Genomic DNA, 20,361 nt, shown 5'->3' with positions numbered 1-20,361 from the left:
TGCAACGTCTAGCAATAATATTCTTGCCTTGGCCAGGACATAGCGACACTGCAGGCCCATGCACAGTCAAAGCGATTTTGATTATTTTGTCAAAATCGCTTAGATGAATCACCCCGTGCGTACACGGCTTTAGTAAATTTAGACCCAGGTGACCACAAAATACTATCTCCCTCCTAATTAAGATTATAACAGTTGCATAATAAAAGAACAACAACAACTACAATGTTTGTCACTGGGGCTGGGCAGAAACAGACACAAAAAGATAACTATACTGTGTATCCAGTATTAGGGTTTGCCTCATTTATATGCATAGTGAGGGAGAGCTTTTGCAAGTCATTCCACTGCAGCCTGAAGACATAAACGGAAACAGCACCCTTCTCTTCTACACAAACCAATATACATTTGTATAGATACTAGTAAGCCCGCTCCAAGCAAATGCTTCAAAAGCTAGTCTACAACCTTGTGATTGCCTCTGTGTTTGTGCATGTGTGATAAAGAAAGATGTAGTTTCACTCGCTGCCAACAGAAGGTGACACACAAACGGACACCAGACATATACAGAGATTATACTTAAAAGACAAGTATTGTCACTTTATTCTTTTTGAATATTTCAAAATATTTCATCAATAAAAATTAAATATAACTATATATATATATATATATATATATATATATATATATATATATATATATATATATATATATATATATATATATATATATATATATATATATAAATAAAATACACACAGCCCAAAACACACACCTGGTACAGCCTCATTCCCTGGAAATAGCATTACTATACATGGCTACTCAGGAACGTATTGTGGCACATACCCCTGCTCAGGACATCCTTGCAATAAGGACACTCTTGCACAGGAGACTATGGTTATACAATATATTCCTGCTTAGAGCACAATGCCTATATTATCTGCCTCACAGCCTGATTGTAAGTTGGATAGTGTTAGCATTGTTGCGGCTTCCTTGGACACCGCAACAATGCTAATATATGTTAATGTAGCATAAGGCATCTGGTGAAGGTTTGCACCTCTTTCAGGCATGTGTGATCCGCTGCTACGTCCTCGCATGCAGCATCGTATCACTCTGCAAGACCATCAGCTAGAAGAGTGATCTTCAGGTTACACAGACTAGCTACCGCAGCGTCATAAACATGGCCATGAAATCTGCGTTGACAGATGTAGAACCTGGCCTCGACACCCCCCGAAAAGCAGGGACAACGCGTTCCTGTTTTTTGGAAATGTTGGCTGGCACACCCGCTCCCAACCACCAAATGGCTGTAGCCTGCCAATTTGCAACTGTTGGGTGATCACAGGACTTGTTTTGCGCATACACAGATTATCCCCCATTGGATTAGTACATAAACTGTTACATTCATGTAATGATCGGATTCATGCCCCATTGTAGAAAAATCCTAGAACAGGCTACACCCTAGACAAATTTTTGAATGATTTGTCCGAATCCCGTGGATTGTAACGACAACATTATTAAATCGCCCAGTGTGTACCCACTATGTCACCGATGATGGACGCTCGCACGTGTCATTAGTGACATCCTCTGTCGGCCCTGCATGTAGGCAGACATCAATAGTGAGAGAAATGCTGCCGAATGTAGCATGGCCTTCACCACCGTCATCAGCAAGTGTGCATGGACTTTGATGATGCCTGCTCCCTGCTGGGTCTCGTCGTCCACTATGTTGCATCATTTAGTACCCAGCTTAATAATTTCTGTCTACCGAAGCTGTTCCTAGTATAACTTCCAGTTAGCCTGACTTCTATCTAAAGGCCAGATGTACTAAGCCTTAAAAAAAATTGATACCAATCAACTGCCTCATAACGGTCATTTTTCAAACATGTGACTGATGCATTAAGCCTTAAGAAGAGATAGCGAGTGATAGACATCCAGCCAATCAGCTCCTAACTGTTATAGGCTGTATTTTAAAAATGGCCGTTCAGTGATAAACGCCCAGCCAATTATGTCCTTTTATCACCCTTGTGTTTACCGCTTTTTAAGGCTTAATACATCTGCCCCCCACAGTCTTTAACCTGATAGGAGCGGATTGGTTGGTACTCTCCTTTGTATTACTTTTCAAGCCTTAGTACATCTTGCGCTAAATGGTAATGGCTGTATGGGAATGCACAGGGATATCAGTCCACAAGAGGGACAAATGGCAAGTGGGAAGTTCTATCATTTGTGTCACTGGGACGTTCCATTAGGTATAAGTTACACAACCTTAGACTTACCCCTGGCTGCTTCATCTTCTGTAGTGCAAATTTCAGCAGGTATGAGAGCTGCTCTATGGTCAGCATGGTCATTGCTTTGCTCTGTGTCTCTATGCATTCTGCAACCGTTATTTTCTGAAGAGAGGAAACATTGTATTACAGTTTGTCCCAGGGCAGACTAGATGGGCCAAGTGGTTCTTATCTGCCATCAAATTCTATGTTTCTATGTTTCTAAGTGATAATAAAGGATTCATCATTAACAGTCACAATTTTGCTTAACTGTACCACTATGAAAAAATGTATCAGTGTAGACATTATCATTGATAAAAGGGTATTAAGACCATTCATTTATTTTAGTGTGGATAAAAATGGTATATTTTATAAAAAATAATAATAATATTGTGATTTACACCCTGCCAGCCTTTGCCAGCCATGTACCCAGGGCCATCTTTCCCACTAGTCTGGGTGGCCTACCTCCTGGGGGCCCCACCAGCATAGGAGCCGCAGGGCAAATCAAAAATAAAATGTTGTTTACATCAATCCCATTAGCGCTAACCAGCTTTGGCCGGCATCCCTTCCTCCCCATCCGCTGATGCAATAATGTTGGGTTTAGACTGTTTCTGGATTGTGTTTATTGTAACAGACATTATTTCATTCCGTATAGTAAATAAAATGAAATGTCTCGTGATTTATTAGGAAACATTCCAGTCAGTGGAAGTCACTGAATTACGAAACACTTTCTGTGTGGATTACAGAGTGCAGTGCATGGAAATGAAGTACTATTCGGCAGGGCCGCTGACAGGGGGGTGCCCTGGGTACAGCTGTCCCGGGCCCCGGCCTCTTGAGGGGCCCGGGCAGCTATCCCCAGCCCCCCCCCACACCCGCATTACCGCACCCCCCCACCCGGCGGCCAGGCACGCACAAGTGCAGCCTGCAGAGCGCCGAGCCTAGGACACAGAGGGGCTCGGCGCTCTGCAGGCTGGAATGTGCAGTGTGCGCGCTGGACCAGACCGTGGAGGACACTGAAGGAGCCGAACGATGCGCGACGCAGGTGATGGTAAGTAATGGGGACGTGGTAGGGGGAGGCAGGGTACTGTCATGCAGGGGCGGGCGGGCATGAGCGCGCGGGGGGGGGGCAGCCGTAGGTATGGTGCTGTGCCGCTGGGGGCCCGGACTGTAGGTCAGTCCCGGGCCCCAACATTTCTAGTGGTGGCCCTGCTATTAGTTGGAGTACAGAACAGCAGATATGGATGATTCTGGATTACAGATAAGGTACTCAGTTCTGTGTGGACAGACTGACAGGGGCTATTCTCCCTTATGGGGGCCCCCGCAAGGGGCTTCTTTGCGCTCACTCCCCTGTCAGAGCACCGGTAGTCAGGATTCCGATGTAGGGATACTGACCGTTGGTATCCCGATTGTCGAACCGCCATACCACACCCATATAAGACGACATTTCAGAAACAATTATTTAAACTTTGCTGGCATATTCTTCATATTTCATTAAATGAGCCCACTGAGTTCCTTATTAATTGGGCCTCACCTCACACTCAGGACAAAACCAGTCACCCTCAGGTTCAGCGGTCAGTTTCAGACACTTAGCATGATAAACTCTTGGGCAGAGCTCACAGCATAGAACTTGACCTTCCCTGTGACAAACCCAGCAGTAGAAGTCATTGCGGCCGTCCTGCGGTACAACATCAACAGGGTCTGTAGTGAGTGGCTGCTTCATATAGTAAAACGGACCATGCCTTAGCTCTGACTGAAATGAAGGCAAAAGAGACAGGATTGGGTTTAACACACATGAGACAAAAACTCAACATACACTCAGCAAAAGCACAAGTAACAAACATCAATAACATACTATGCCAAACTGGCTCAAAGGTTATCTTTTATTTTATTTTATTTATAAAAAGGTGCCACAAAGTGTCTGCGGTACTATAAAAAGGGATACACATAAAAAAACATAACAAAATTACACAGGATAAGAACAGTATACTAACAATAAATATAAAAAGATAAACATACTGTATTGCACTCTTTCACAGAGCTAAAAATCTTTCTGAGCTCAAAGTACAAAAATCATTTTATTTTTACACTGGACATGCAATTTTATTGCTCTATATCAGGCATGTCCAAACTATGGCCCTCCAGCTGTTGTGAAACTACACATCCCAGCATGCCTTGCCATCGTTTTAGCATCCCCTAATTGCAAAACTGTGGAAATGCATGATGGGACTTGTAGTTTCGAAACAGCTGGAGGGCCATAGTTTGGACATGCCTGCTCTATATCAAGGGAAATGGCCAATTTCTGCTCGTAGCCTATGGTTGTGTGAGCAGAAATAAGTTACCAAAACTGAATGGAAAATGTGCAGTGCAAGCTGCGCAGCTTGATAGAATCGACCCTTTAAAGTGGAGGGCAACTTGAATTTGTACACAATGATATGTATAAAACAGTACTTTTTCTAACTACTCATCACTGTTGTAGGACATTTTGGGCTACTTTAGTTCTGGTTAATACCTATTTATTTCTTAGAAAACCTTACTACTTTGACTTTCTGTGTATTGCAGATGTGATATAGAGTATATGACCAGGAGGAGCACATGCTTATGGTCTTTGCTAAAGCATAGTACATAGGTCTTTATGTAGGTTTGCATCAGACAAAGTGGTATCAAGAGAGCAGTTGTCTACCAGAGAACAGTATGGGCCTGATTCAGACAGGTTAGCAAAGCTGCACGTTTTACAGATGAACAAAACCATACTGCACTGCAGGTGGGGCAGATGTAACATGTGCAGAGAGAGTTAGATTTGGGTGAGGTGTGTTTAAATCTAAGTGTAAGAATAAAGCCGCCAATATTTACCCTGGACAGAAACAAAAGAACTCCCCCAAATCTAACTCACTCTGCACATCTTACATCTGCCCCACCTGCAGTGCACCTTGGTTTTGTCCATTTGCAAACATTGAAGTCCTGGTTGCCTTCTTCCACCCTGACTTTTCACAAATATAGTAGTAGGTTAATTGGCTGCTAATTACACTGTACCCTACTATACTCTAGTAGTATGTGTGATTGTGAAGGAATTTAGAGTGTAATCTCCAAATAATGTAATTTACCTGAACATGGAAGTAATACACTACTCAATAAAACGTTCTAGGAAATAAAACTGCATAAATGCACACAATCAGAGGCAGAGGGAGGGAGGCTCCGGCGCAGAGCGAGCTCTGGGAGCCATAATACTCCCATCACCCACACTTTGTTGTCTGCCGCCTGTGGCTCATAGATGAAAGCATGTGATGAAATGGAGTGATAAACCACCAACCAATCAGCACCTGCCTGTAATTTGTTTTTTAAATACAGCCGAGATAACATGGCACTTGGATGCTGATTGGCTAGCACTTTTTTCACTCTCTATTATATCACTTTTCGAGCTTAGTACATCTGGCCCATAGACACTGCCCACATTCAGGGCCACCGAGAGGAATGCCGGGCCCCGGTAAAACTTGGGGGCGTGGCCTAATCACAGGAGGCATGGCCACCTACCGCAGTTAGGTCACGCCCACAAAATGTTATGGGGGGGGGGGGGTGAAAAAACAGGCTAAAGTCAAGGGGGGATTGTTGGTGTTGTCTCCCCCCTCCCTTAGCAGCAGCACACCTACAGCACGTGCTATGCTGACAGCAGGTGGGCTCTCAAGCGGTCAGTGAGACTCTCATGCTGAGCCTGCTATCAAGACAGCACAATGTCGCATGCTGTAGGTGTGTGCTGCTGCTGCCCAGGAGGGAAGGAAGGGTCTGACCAGGGCCCCCACAGCAATCCCAAGCCCTGGTAATTAGTATCCACCCCTTCTTGGTGGCCCTGCCCACATTGCCAGTAGCCCAGCACTGCCCACACTGCAGCCTACCTCGCAGCAGCATGTCACAGCCTCGCTCACCTCACAACAACACATCTCAGCCTCCCTCACAGCAGCACATTGCAGACTCACTGACAGCAGCACATTGCAGACTCACTGACAGCAGCACATTGCAGACTCACTGAATGAGACATGGTAGCCCAATACCCCTCTGACTTCCACTCCTATCTGTAACATACAAATTGCAGCTACAATTACTTACACAGCATCTAAATGGGAAGAACAGGACAATGCAAACACTGCATAAGCCTATGCACTATGCCAGGAGCAACAGGGCATAAGTGGTGGTGAAGTAATTGTGTGGGGTTGAGTCACAGCTTGGGTCTTTTGATACTCAAAGAAATGGTTGCAGATCAGACACATCCCTTCATTAACAAACCAGCTGTGAAAAGGCTTTTTATGCAAGATTTCCCATGCCACTAGTTTATTTCTAGGAATAGTTCTATTAATATAACAGTGATTCCCCAGGGCCCAGTCACTAGATCTCATGCAATCCAGCATCCTAGAGGTGAAATGGCTGAGAGGTGTAAGAGACCCAACAACCACAGGACCCATTGGAGTAGATGTGCACCAGCATCTCTGTGCTGCACATTCCTACTCACTGTTAGAATTACCTAGCACAATGGCATGGTTACATAGTTCTGCTCACAAACATGGGGTTCTAATCTATCCAGTTGCTCTATAGACATACATGTTCAGGTCCTGGTTGAACAGAGCACAATATGTGGCTGATTTCGCCAGATACACAGAACAGTCGGGGGGTAATGTATTACCATATAAAGGAAACCCTCCATACCTGGTCTTTATTGTGACTGTTTAACATCCCCGGTTTCTTTTTCTTTTTACTTGGACTGGTGGATGAATCTTGAGGTGAGTGCCCATTGGATGAATGCTGAGGGCTGGGAAATTTTCTCTTCTGTCCTGCACGCTCCGCAGAGCTAGCGTCTATAATAGAACACACAAATTATTTTATCGTAACCATCAATATCACCATCTTTATAAGCAAGGATATAGGTCTTAGGGTTTGAGACATTTTTTCCTGAAACTTTGATGTTGTTCACAGAAGTGAATAGGAGTACAGTATGTGCAGCTAACTGGTATAAATAACTACAGTTGTATAATAAATTAATACAAAGTAGATGATCCTACTTCAGCATATTGTGCAAACATTCCTGATCCTCATCCATACAGACAATACAACACAAGAGCTTGCTTTTACTTGCAGTTCAACTCAGGCTTACAAAAGGAAAACAGGGTTCAGAAATCACATTCAACAATAGACTGTGGCCGCCACATCGCTGGCTACTGCATTAACATATGTGATTATTAACGCAAAAGGATAGGTCTTGCGATAAGAGCTGTCCTTTGCAAAGTGGCTGCGGACTTCTGGGTCTATGACCCAGGAGTACCTCTGCGCATGGTCAGAGTGACGGCGCCCGCCGCGGAGCACCCTGGGGGCTGGCGTGGGGGTGCATTTAACATTGTAAGCACCCATTAGGGTGCTTAAAAGCACCCATTAGGGTGCTTATACAATTTAACATCGCATAGGGGGATTAAATCGCATCGCAGTGCATCGTGTGTATGGCATGTGATGCGATGCGATGAAAAATCGTTCCTTTTATTTACGATATCTTTTTCTTCAATTTATTTGTGTCCTCCTTTTCATTGTAAAGAATTAGGTCACCTTAACATATAGTATATTTTTTGTACACTAAGAAAATAATACAACGGAATTATTATTATTGGGCAGCATAGATGGTGTAATGGTTAGCATTACTGCCTCACAGCGCTGAGGTCATGAGTTCAATTCCCACCATGGCCCTAACTGTGCAGAATTTGTATATTTTCCCCGTGCTTTCATGTGTTTCCTCGGATTCCCCCTACAATCCAAAAATATACTTGTAGGTTAATTGGCTTCCAACAAAATTAACCCTAGAGTGTGTGTACAGTATGTGTGTATGTTTGGGTCTGTACATGTGGTAGGAAATTTAGATTGTAAGCTCCATTGGGGCAGCAACTGATGTGAATGTTCAAATATTCGCTATAAAGCGCTGCGGAATATGAATGCGCTATATAAAAAACTGATAATAAATAAAGAAAGAATTTTCCAAGTTCTGGTTTTGGACCTCTGCATTTCTTATTTTACACCAATTGACTTGGGAACTCATTTTATTTTTTGGCCTACAGTACCACCTCTCACTTAGATTACCTGTAACAAATGCTTTCTCTACGATTGCCACATTTATGCCCCTACTAAAGCGAAGGTCTAAAACAAAGTTCCTCATCTTCACTCCTATAGCAATCACCACTGCTCCAAAAGTCTCAATCACTATCAGTAACACCATAATTTCCCTTGTCTCTACATCTTCTGTACAGCTTTGCAAATCCTTACAGTGGTTCCCCATTTTTATAATACAGTAATACAACTATTATACACCTTTACCAAAAACACCACCACTCCATAATACATCTTAAATCTAATATCAAGATAATCTGCACCCTTCAAATCTAGATCGGACAAGCATCTTGCAGTCCACAAGACTACTCGTGCCAATACTATCTTATAGAATTTCTTACCACACCCAAACTGCCACAGCCTTCAAATCTTTGAACAAGGTCTGAAAATCCATACATTTATTACAGACCACCTAACGTAGACCTAATACCACCCACACAAATGTACCCTTAAAACTGTATAATCTTCACTCTGAGCCTCATGCTTTCAGATGTGTCCTCAGAAGCCTTCTCATATACAGGGCACTCACTATCCTTGTGTAGTACCACGGCGCCCATCGCATTGCAGACCATAAGGCATGCGATGGTATGCATTGTGATGTGATATTCCCCAATGTCATACAATTTTAAAATTGTATGGCATTGTATATGGTATACAATGCCATACAATGCGATGGGATGCGATTATAACTTGTATAAGCACCCTAAAGGGTGCTTACAATGTTAAACGCACCCCCACGCCACCCCCCAGTATAAACGTGAACCCGAAGCGTGATGAGCACAGCGAGTCCGCGAGGGGCGGCGGTACGCGTCCTCCGACCTTTTCATACACCCACTATCCACGTCGGCGTGGAGCTGATTATATAAAGTGTGGCGAGCGCAGCGAGCCACCGAGCCCAAAGCGTGGCGAGCACAGTGAGCCCCGCGCATAACTTCACAGGTATACGTGTCCCCTTGTTGCGCTCGCCACACTTTATAAAATCAACTCCACGCTGACGTGGATAGTGGGGGTTTGAAAAGGTCGGAGGACGCGTACCACCGCCGCCCCTTGTGGGCTCGCTGCGCTCGCCACGCTTCGGGTTCATGTTTATACTGGGGGCTGGCGTGGGGGTGCATTTAACATTGTAAGCACCCATTAGGGTGCTTAAAAGCACCCATTAGGGTGCTTATACAATTTAACATCGCATAGGGGGCTTAAATCGCATTGCAGTGCATCGGGTGTATGGCATGTGATGCGATGCGAGGAAAAATCGTAAATCAAAAGTGTCAGAGAAATTAGGCGAACAATCTAAAAGGACATTTGGGTCCAAAACTGGAAAACCGTATTCCATGCGGAGAGTCGTGGTAGGGTGAGGGTAGAGGGAGGAGTACAGGTTTGAGTTTGATATAGAGTGAGTTAGTTTGCATTTCTACGACAATTAGGGGGGAGAGTTTGGAGGATGTGTATAGAAAAGTAAAATGTATGCACAGAACAAGGCTGGAGAGCTTAAGGGGGAGAACATCTCTGAGGAGAGGGAAGAGAAGGGAAACTTGGGTAAGGAAACAAGTAGGTAAGGGAAAAGAATAAATAATACCCCTTTCAGACAGAAAAATCCCAAATACCCAGGTATTCCCTGGATACAAAAACACCGGTAAGACTCAGCTTATAGCTCTGACCCCCTTTCACACAGCACGAAAAACACAGGTATTTCCCGTGTCGACCCCTTTCACACAGAAGATTTTTTGTTATTTTTTGCAATATACTGTGTATCATAAGAAAAGGACAGTTATAAAGGAACACAGAGATGAGGTCATGCAAAGTGGGTGGTGACTGTTCACTGCATTGCATTAACCATGGCATGACACAAGGATATGTTGTAAACAAGTTTAACTGTTTTTATATACTGGTGGGTGGCTGTCAGTACATTTGCAATGTTTGAGTACACGGTGGCAACTTTGACTGTCCCAGACATCTGTTTGCAGATCTCCTCCTCCCCTCTCACTGTCAGCAGCTCTCATTCCTTGCTCCTTCCAGTGGGCCATGCAGTCCTTTCTGCAGCTACCTAATGACCTCAGAGGCCAGTCCCAGTGCCATGTCCTCCCAGCCAATCAGAGAGGCCCATCCTCACAGCCAGCACCCCTCCAGGAGAGCCAATCAGTGCCTAACAATGTATAATAATCCCAAAAACCCGAGTCGCACCCTTTCAGACAGCCGGCGACCCAGGTTTTTGGAATTCAGACCAAGGAAAAACCCTGGTAAACTCCAGGGTATAAGCCCTGGTATTTTAGACCCGGGTTGACAGACAGAAAAAAAACCTTCTGGACCAGGGTAATTCCCAGGTTTTTTGTCTGAAAGGGGTATAAGATAGAAGATAAATTCTAATAAATTTAATTTAAGCAATACCAAGAAGGGCTGAATTTATGAAGAAATGTAGCAGTACAATGTGGAGAACCAGCTTATTAGAATGTTTGAATACCTGGCAAACTGGAACACATAGGAGCAGCAAGGCCAGAGTGATGGAGGAACATGCAGGGAGCGCTAACATTAAGAGTGGCTGGACCATTGCCCAGAATGATGCAATTTGTGGACAAGTCTGTGAAAAATCCAACTTGGCCTCAATGCCACTGCATAGATTTGATTTGGAAGGGTACATCATATGCAGGTGTGTTGGGACTAGTCACCATTGGGTATAAACTTTGTAGGAGGTCATCTTTACAAACACACTAATAGAGCTCTTCGAAATATTTAAAGGCATAGCTTCACAGGTATCCCTCTAGGTATCATAGAGATAATACCTCTGTCCATGGGTCTATAAATGCATAATTGTTCCATTGATTTCTAAGGGAACTAGGGTCAGTAAGAGAAGCAGTGACAAAGTTCCAGATTTGGAAAAAAAAAAAGTGAGTCAGGTAGTAGAAATGCTTCTGGAGGTCTAACAATATGCCTAAAACAGGTGATACCTAGTGTGGACCAAATAGACGCCATGTGAGGTAATTGACCAGAAGGAAAGGAGGGATAATGTGAACCCTTCAGAATTTTCTATATTTCTACAGAAAGAAATAAGATGTGCTCATTTGTTAAAAAATTTTTTTAGGACAATGACCCAATATCATACAGATGTGTACACATGGAGGAAATTCTGGACCATTATTACCCTCCTTTAGGAGCAGATCGAGCAGCAAAGAACATGCCAAGAGTAACTCATCTAAAAGTTCACAAAGTCGCAAAGGAACCCAAGGTAACCTCTAAGTAACTGAAAGCCTCTCTCACATTAATGGATGTTTACGTTTGTGAGAACACCATTGGAAAGGACACTGAACAACAGTAACGTACATGACAGAATTGCAAGGAAAAAGCCACTGTTCTCCAAAAAGCACTGCAGCTCGACAGAAGTTTGCTAAAGCTTCCCTGGACAAGCCAGAAGGCTAGTGGAACAAAGTTTTGTGGGCAGATGATACCAAAATAGCGGTTTGGTTTAAATTTAGAAGTGTTATGTTTGAAGAGAGGAGTACACCACATTCCAGCATAAAAACATATTTGAAACACTATGTTGGTGGTAACTTGGTTTGGGCCTCTTTTGATGCATCTGGCCCAGGACAACTTGCTATCATTGATGGGACACTGAATTCTAAATGACAACATAATATTCTAAAGGAAAAACGTCAGGACATCTGCACCTCAAAAGAGCGTGAGTCTTGCAACAACAACCCAAAACCCACAAGTCATTGTACCAAAGAATGGTTAAATTAGAATAAATTAAATCTTAATCGAATTGAAATGTTGAGGAAGGACCTGAAGTGAGCAGTTTATGGGAGGAAATACATCAATGTAACAGAGTAGATGCGGTTTTGTACAGAGGAATGGGGTAAAATTCCTCCAAGCCGATGTTCAGGACTAATCAACAATTACCAGAAACGTTTAAATGCAGTTATTGCTGCATAAGGGGGTCATACTGAAAGCAAAGATAGCACATAGCTTTGCCACAGATATGTGATATTGGATCATTTTCCAAAAAAATGAGCACTCCTAAATTTTATTTTTGTCTCATTTGTTTGATTTGGGTTTTTTATCTAATTTTACACTTGTGCAAAAATCTGAGTAAAGCGGTGTACACATGCTTCGATTTTTCCCTGTTTTCGATTTGATTTTGCTTATAGAAGCAAAATGGAATCCACATCGAATGGTTTTTAGGACACTTTCGATCTGCATTCGATTCGATGCGCGCTCCCGTTTTCTCAAAATCGAAAAGAAAAATAGACTGTGCAGCCAAGGAAATATCAAAATCGATCCAGTAAATCGAATGTGTACAATGTACCATGAATGTAAATCGAATTAGATATCGAAATCGATATCTAATGCAAAAGTACAGATCTAATGCCAAATTGAATGTGAAGATCTCATGTCATATCTAATAGAAAATTGAATCTAACATCAAATCTAAAGCAAAACGAAGTGTGTGTACATAGCTGTAGGCCAAATTTCAGCAGAAATATAGAAAATTTTGAAGGGTTCACAAATTCTCAGGTGAACAGTTCATGTAGAGTGGCGTCTATCTCAACCTCCACGTTATACCTATACCTGAAAAATGGCTATCCCCAACAGACACTGCCAGCTGCCACATCCCTAGATCCAATGGCCGTTACCGATGTACCATCGGGGGTCCACCTATTCCCCTTATGCCCCTTTCTACTGAATTATCTCTCTTCTCTGTCCACTCCATCTGCCTTTTCCATTTGATGCACATCTACATCACCACCATCTATAATCTTCCTGGTTCTGTCCCTAGGATGCCATTGACTTCACACCCGTTTCTCCTCCTCTCTGCAGGACTATTATGGAGGTAAGTAACAGTGACCTGTACCAGTCAGTACACTCAATGGAGTAGGGTCTGTACATACTCAGAGAAAAAAATGGCTCATGACAAAACATTGTCCTTCAGTGATTTTTCAGGAAGTGACTATTAGCATAGGGAAAAAAACATCACAATTCTAGCTTTATATTTGATAAATATACCAGCAGAGAGATGCCGGCATAGCCTCACTTACACTTCTTTATTCCATATCACATGATATCCCTCTCGCTTCATAGGCCACAGCTCTCATAAAGCTACAGATATGTCCTCATACATCTAGCTTTAATAAGACAATGAAGTGGAAGAAGCCTGACGTGCCACCAGTTCCCGTGTAAAGGGGTTATTCAATTTGTCCATTTTCAGTCGCATTTTCGCCTCTGCATTGTTAAAAATGGCTTCTAAATTGTCGAATCTGTGGCTGTTTTCGTCAAAAAAACATGTGGATTGGCGAGTTCTTCCATATATTGAATAGGTCCAATAGTTTTCTCTTTTTTGTGGGTCTGACGGGCCCACAGGAGTTACTGCAGCAGCTGTGTCAAATTCTGCTAATTATTTATACACATCTTCTAAAGTAGTAGATCTTGAACTGCAGAGCGCCAGGAATTGTGTCCCAGAGAGCTCTGCCTTGGTGCTACTCTGTCACACAATAAACCCCCTTCCAATATAAATAAGACCTATTCTTGCTGAAAAGTGCCAATATTTCCGACTGTCAGAATATCGGCACACATTGAATAACCACTGAGATGCATTTTCAGTCAAAAAGTAGCAACACAGATGCCCTAAATGCCAGAAGATTCTACTACGACCTGGCGTACCAAGAGAGGCTGTTTGGCCTGACTGCAGCAAAGGATGTATGACAACATATCTGTATATTAACTTACTATAGCACCATATTGTATCCTTATCTTTAATTCCGTTTTGTTGTTGAAGCATGCAAACTTGTTAAAAATTAAACGAGATGAAAACCAGGTATATAGAAAGGAAAGAGAAATAGAAGTATTTATAATGCTTTGACTGAGCCGTAAGCATGAGGCCCATTACAATAAACATTTGTATATATGGCTATTTTTTGGTTTAGTTTTTTTACATGGAACCAGCTATGCCCAAAACCATACCTCCAAACTGTCCAGCTTTCCGCGAGAACGTTCTGTTTATTGGGGACGTTCCCGTGTTCTGCCTGGGACCCTGCAGAGTCCTGTGGCGGGGGGGGGGGCAGTTGGGAGCCCCCCCCCTGTCACCTGTGAATAGACGCTGTGCGCATCTATTCATGCCCCACAGCGACGGAAATGTGGGGGGTGCATGACCTCGAAGGAGCATCAAGAGTATAGGCCACGCCCCCAAAAGTTTCAACGCTATAAAGAGTCCCTCCTCCGCCATCATAAAAGTTGGGAGGTATGCCAAAACTGAGAACTTTACTAACTGAAAGGAATACACAGTTTAACAGATACATTGACCAAATAAGGTCAATGTGTTTTTGTTCTCAGACTAGGAGCAGCAGAAAAGGTCACCCACTATAAACAGGAAATATAAAAAGTCCCATGTACACATGCACTGCAGCATAAATCACACACAATCAGATACTGGGGTGGCATTCAATTTTATGTTGAAACTGACAATGTCCGTGTACATTTCACTTCCATACTCTATTTAAACTAATGGTCAGCGCCAAGCATACTGATGATAAATGTCAACACTCATGGTGTCCTCTACCATTTCTGTATGTGTACACAACATAGTTGTATAACAACAGATGCTGAAGCAGGGCTAGATCACAGAACTACCAGATCTAGGTCCACGCGCATTAAATAGTGCAATCTGCTGAGGATTCTGCACAAATGCAGAGCACAGTCATTTGTCAAACAAATTCTCCAGCTTGTCGTCTTGTATGCTAGCTGCACATAGTCAAATCTTGCCTCTTTGGCTCAAGCACAGCATGACAAGATTAGGAGGCCCAGTTAAGGAGCAGTGAAGAGCCATAAAAGCCGGTATAAAGGCCAACACATTGCACGAATACCAGAGTTTACCGCTGGACATTAGATTTCTCAAACATTATTCTTGTTGCTGTGCTTACTGTAATCCAGGGACAAGGATTGCGAGAAATGTATTAACTCATCTCAAGAGGCCTTGATAATGGCCCAGCAAAGCCGAAGAGGTTTCACTGCATTCCCCCTGGACAACTCTTTATGCTCATGCATTGAGCTGCGCATGTGCATAGAAGTCCTTTGCAAGAGAAATCTTCCTGGCCAGGAAGATTTATCAAGGTTCTCAGAGGTTCTCCAGCATGGTACAATAAATTGCTACAATACAATAAAATAATATTTGCTAATTTGGACACACAAACAACTTTGTTGTCCATCATCAGTGAGTGGCACTTTGCTTACTTAAACCAACTTGATAATGCCATAAGAACAACTGCGTGTGTTTTGTCAGTACTATTTCTCGGCTATACACTTAGGCTTACACAATTTCATTAGCCGGCATCAGTATGCAAATACCACGGGATGCAAACGCCATGACAACAACAACTCATCTCACCCTCCCTTATGTCTCAATCAGAATTGTGCATGTAGCCCTTATGGGACTGTGAACAAAAATCAGCAAGCGCAATTGTAAGTGAGACATAAAGCACATTTAATCGTAGAGACACACTAGTTAAGTGTAATTGAGTTGACCCCTCAGTTGTATAACTGGTAATAGCAATGGAGGAGTTGAGGGTTGTTCTGTTTGTGAAATGTTTGCTTGAAGCATATTCCAGGTACAGCATGGCGTGATCGAGTCACTGCCACAGAAGCATCTCAGGACTTGGAAAAGTCATAAATGAAACAGGATAAATAAAATTCCAATTAAGAAAGTCAAACTAGTCCATGGCTTGTATATAACTAGCTAGCGAGGTATGTGCATTAAGTGAATGACAATCTGGTCTTGGTGCATATATTAAAAGGACACATACTGTAGGCCCGTCTTCTCAGAGTGTGAGAAGGTTCAGTCAATGTAAATATTTCCAGACACAATTTATTATGCAAGATCCTACATCATTACATAGCTTTGGGTTCCACTTACTGGATTGCTGACTGTCCCCATGTTCTTGTGGTAATCCTTCTGGATAAGCGACCGCTGGACCTGCAAACAAAATAAACAAATATGAAAGACAAGATAACACAATTTTGTATACTTATAACCACATGCTACGATGGGTGAATCACAGCAATGGATCAAATATGGGAAAAACATGCTACACAAAATTTAAAGCAATGCCTAAATTACATCAAATGAATATACAGTCATATACATATAATAGTCAAGTGAACACCTGTATGCAAGGACTGCATTTATTATGACACTGTACAATGAGAAAGGGAGTTGGACAATAAGACGTATTCCTTCCCGCCTAGTAATTTAACGTATGACTCAGATACAGGAACCATCTTGAGCAAACATATGCCAAACATGACAGCTTCTACTTTCATATGCAAGATAATCCTACAATGCAAAAGCTGATAACACCACTACTGCACATCTACTTGTAAATAATAAAACAAATTTAGTAGCTAATATACAGTATGAGACAACATTGGTGGACTGAGCGGAACCAAACACTTGACTAGTAAATGACGAAGACAAAGCCAGGGGTGAGAAACATAATAAATAATAGCTTGCACTCTATGGTTTATCAAATATACATAAAATGTGAAACATCTCATATCATGGCAAAGTTACATATTTATGTTTAATTATCAATGTTACCTTGTATTTTAGTGGCTCATATTGCCATAGAAAGGAAAGTTTTGTAATGTTTCATTCACGCCAGGGCACTTCAAATTTCCAACAAAACTCATCAGTAATGCATCTACAAAGCCCATGCAATGCGGACACCATGATCATGACCTCACGTGTGCAGTGTGTAACATTTTATTCACGACAGGTTCCCTGTGCATAGGTTCGTATACAAGTGGCTTGGAGTAGAGTGGATTTAAATGTAACGCAGTTTTCAAATGCTAATTGCATTCTAATCACGCTTGTGTGAAAGAGACCTAACATGAGTACACACAAATAAAATTATACACCCATATAATGTTAAAAGGGAATTCGTTTAGCTATCATTGTTTTTGATACACATTATCAAGACTGCTAATAAGGCGCTATACTACTTGTATGTATTCTTTTATATTAAAACTAAAGACATATGAACTCACTGTACATCCTCCTCAGGCGTCGCACAGAACTGGTTTCACAACATAGATTCAGTTTGGACACACATAATGGTAAGGTCACAATTTAGTGTGTAAATGAATGCAGGGTGTCCTCCTCCTAGATCCTCCCTTAGGTCTCCTGGAGCTTACGCAGGACATTGACATAAGTAACCATTACTTATACATACATATATATATATATATATATATATATATATATATATATATATATATATATATATATATATATATATATATATATATATATATATATACATATACATACACACACACACACACACACATATATACATGCTTAAAGCTGGCCGGCGTACAACGGTATGGCATACCGGCACTTCGAGCACTGAACTTTATTTTTTTTTTCTCCCCTCTCTGCAGCAGAGATGGAGATTCAACTGCCATTCACTGCAGCACACAGGAGACTGTGTAGCTGCTGTCACCCGGCGATAGGGAAAGGTGGGGAGATGACAGGCTGGGCCAGGGGTCAGGGTGCATTGTGCCCCCCCTGCTGTCATTTATTTATTATTTAAGCTCCGTCGCGTCCCCCCACCCGCCTACCCACCGAGAGAATGGCAGAGAGGTGAGAGTCAGGTGACAGCCGGCAGAGAGCGGCGAACTGCCTGTGCTGCACGACTGTCTTCAGAGCAGAGAGTGCAGAGCAGTAAACTGCCCGTGCCCGGCAGTCTTCAGCGGGTTGCGGCTATTTTAAATCTCGCGCCGGGTTGAACGACCACTGATTGGCTGACAATCTTCCTGCGCTAGATTTCAAATAGCCGCAACCCGCTCTGAAGGCTGCCGGGCACGGGCAGTTCACCGCTCTGCACTCTCTGCCGGCTGTCACCTGACTGTCACCTGGCTGCCATTCTCTCGGTGGGTGGGCAGCCGCGACGGAGCTTAAATAAATAAAATGACAGCGGGGGGGCACAATGCACCCTGACCCCCGGCCCAGCCTGTCATCTCCCCACCTTACGCAATCGCCAGGTGCCATTCTCCTGTATGCTGCAGTGATTGGCTGTGGAATCTCCTCCATCTCTGCTACAGGGAGGGGAGAAAAAAAAGTCATCAGGGGATCCCAGCCATGCTACTCAAGGCATATTATGCACCCTGACCCCAGCCCAGCCTGTCATCTCCCCACCCTATTCCTATCGCCGGGTGCCAGCAGCAACAGTCTGCTGGGTGGACAGGCTATCACCGTGAGAATAAACCCCCTTGGCAATGAGCATGTAATACCTCATAGTAACAAGCATGAAACCCTCTTGGTAACCAGCATATAATCCCCTGTGGTAACAAGAATGGAACCCTCTTGGCATCCGGCATGAAGCCCCTGACATCAAGCATGACGTCCCTGGCATTGTGAAATAAACTCCTAGCAATGAGCATGTGGGTAAGTGGCATCACGGTGTCATAATGTATAATGGGCATTAAGGTGTGTGCCATCATGTGTAAATGGTATTACAGTGTGTCGTGTCAAGTGTAATGGGCATTACTGTGTGTTGCGTCAAGTGTAATGGGCATTACGGTGTGTTGCGTCATGTGTAATGGGCATTCCGTTGTGTGGTATAATGTGTAATGGGCATTACAGTGTGTGGTATAATATGTAATGGGCATTACGGTGTTGTGTGTCATGTGTAGTGGGCATTCCATTGTGTAGTATAATGTGTAATGGGCGTTACGGTGTGTTGCGTCATGTGCAATGGGCATTATGGTGTGTGGCGTCTTGTGTAATGGGCATTACAGTGTGTGGCATCATGTGCATCGGGTATTATGGTATGTGGCATTCATGGCCACACCCGTATTGTGATGAAGCCACTCCTCTAGCTAATATATTATATATATATATATATATATATATATATATATTATACATACATACATACATACATACATACATACATACATACATACATACATACATACACACACTCACACATACATATACTATTAAGGTCGCTCAAAGCTAATGTTTCGGAAGCTAGTCTGCTACCTTGTGAGTGCCTGTGTGTGTGTGTGTGTGTGTGTGTGTATGGGTAAGAGAAAAAGAGATGTAGTTTCACTCTCTGCCAACAGATAGCAGTGTTTCATAGACACATTAACGAGTGGGTCATCCCAGACCATTTGCCATCCATCTCTGAAATCTCATCCAAAGTCATCCAGCAGAAGGCCCTAAACATGCTCCCCATGCCCATTATGTGCCCGGCATACACTCTATGTGGTCAGCTCCCGGATCCGACCACATTTTTCTATGTTACGCAATTTTGACATATCTTGCTTCCCTGACTCACTTGGTGTAGTGATGGGCCCAATTTTTGGTCTTAGTGGCTATAAACCTAATGTGGAACCAATCAAGCCCCCTCACGTTGGTTCCGTGCAAATAGGTCCAACAGTGTCCGAAAGCATATCAGAAAAACTGACAAATAACAGATGATAAATATGCGAGAGATTCACTTGAATATGTATTTCATACATGATTGATGGGAAGACCAAACCTAGGGAGTAGAACGTGTCTTGTCTTGAAAGTGTTCCTAAGAACAACCTAGAACCCATACCTTAGAAGGTTATAACATTCAGGAATGTATACCAGCCAATGAATAGTGTTTAAGAGACCAACCTTACAGAGACCATTCTGATTCTGTGAAGTTTAACTACTGTGTGACCACACGCTCACCTTGGCATGTGCAGCCACTTCATAAAGTTTATCCACCAAGGGGCACCAAAATCCATATTAACTTATCAAAAGAATGAAGCCAATGCTTGACCATAATGAACCATACATGGAGTGCTGGCTGCTACAAAGCACCAATGTGCCTGAGCACTAATAAAACATTTTTGACAATGACTTATTTTCAGTAGTGTTTCTGCCTGATAAACATATGCCAGGCAACCCCTGTTTATAAGGTCCAAACAATGGGGGAAATTTACTAAGATTTTATTTGGGATG

At 42.8% G+C, this 20,361-nt stretch overlaps 1 protein-coding gene across 13 annotated transcripts in view; it reads right to left on the bottom strand.

Moving 5' to 3' along the window:
* Positions 1-20,361, bottom strand: part of ZMYND8 (zinc finger MYND-type containing 8) — a 98,120-nt gene that overhangs the window by 33,990 nt on the left and 43,769 nt on the right. For all 13 annotated transcript variants that reach the window (XR_014444403.1, XM_083146430.1, XM_083146432.1 and 10 more), the window contains 4 exons: positions 16,273-16,332; positions 6,942-7,090; positions 3,781-3,999; positions 2,262-2,375 (listed from right to left, as the gene is read on the bottom strand). Coding sequence is in view for 12 of the 13 variants with exons in the window: in XM_083146430.1 (XP_083002556.1) it covers positions 2,262-2,375; positions 3,781-3,999; positions 6,942-7,090; positions 16,273-16,332 (542 nt within the window). In the remaining variant the exon portion in view is untranslated. The remainder of the gene's footprint in view (positions 1-2,261; positions 2,376-3,780; positions 4,000-6,941; positions 7,091-16,272; positions 16,333-20,361) is intronic.

Source organism: Crinia signifera, chromosome 6 (assembly GCF_055691185.1).
Source record: "Crinia signifera chromosome 6, ASM5569118v1, whole genome shotgun sequence".
NCBI lineage: Eukaryota > Metazoa > Chordata > Amphibia > Anura > Myobatrachidae > Crinia > Crinia signifera.
The sequence above is the reverse complement of the archived record's forward strand: the minus strand, read 5'-3'. Positions and strand labels throughout refer to the sequence as shown.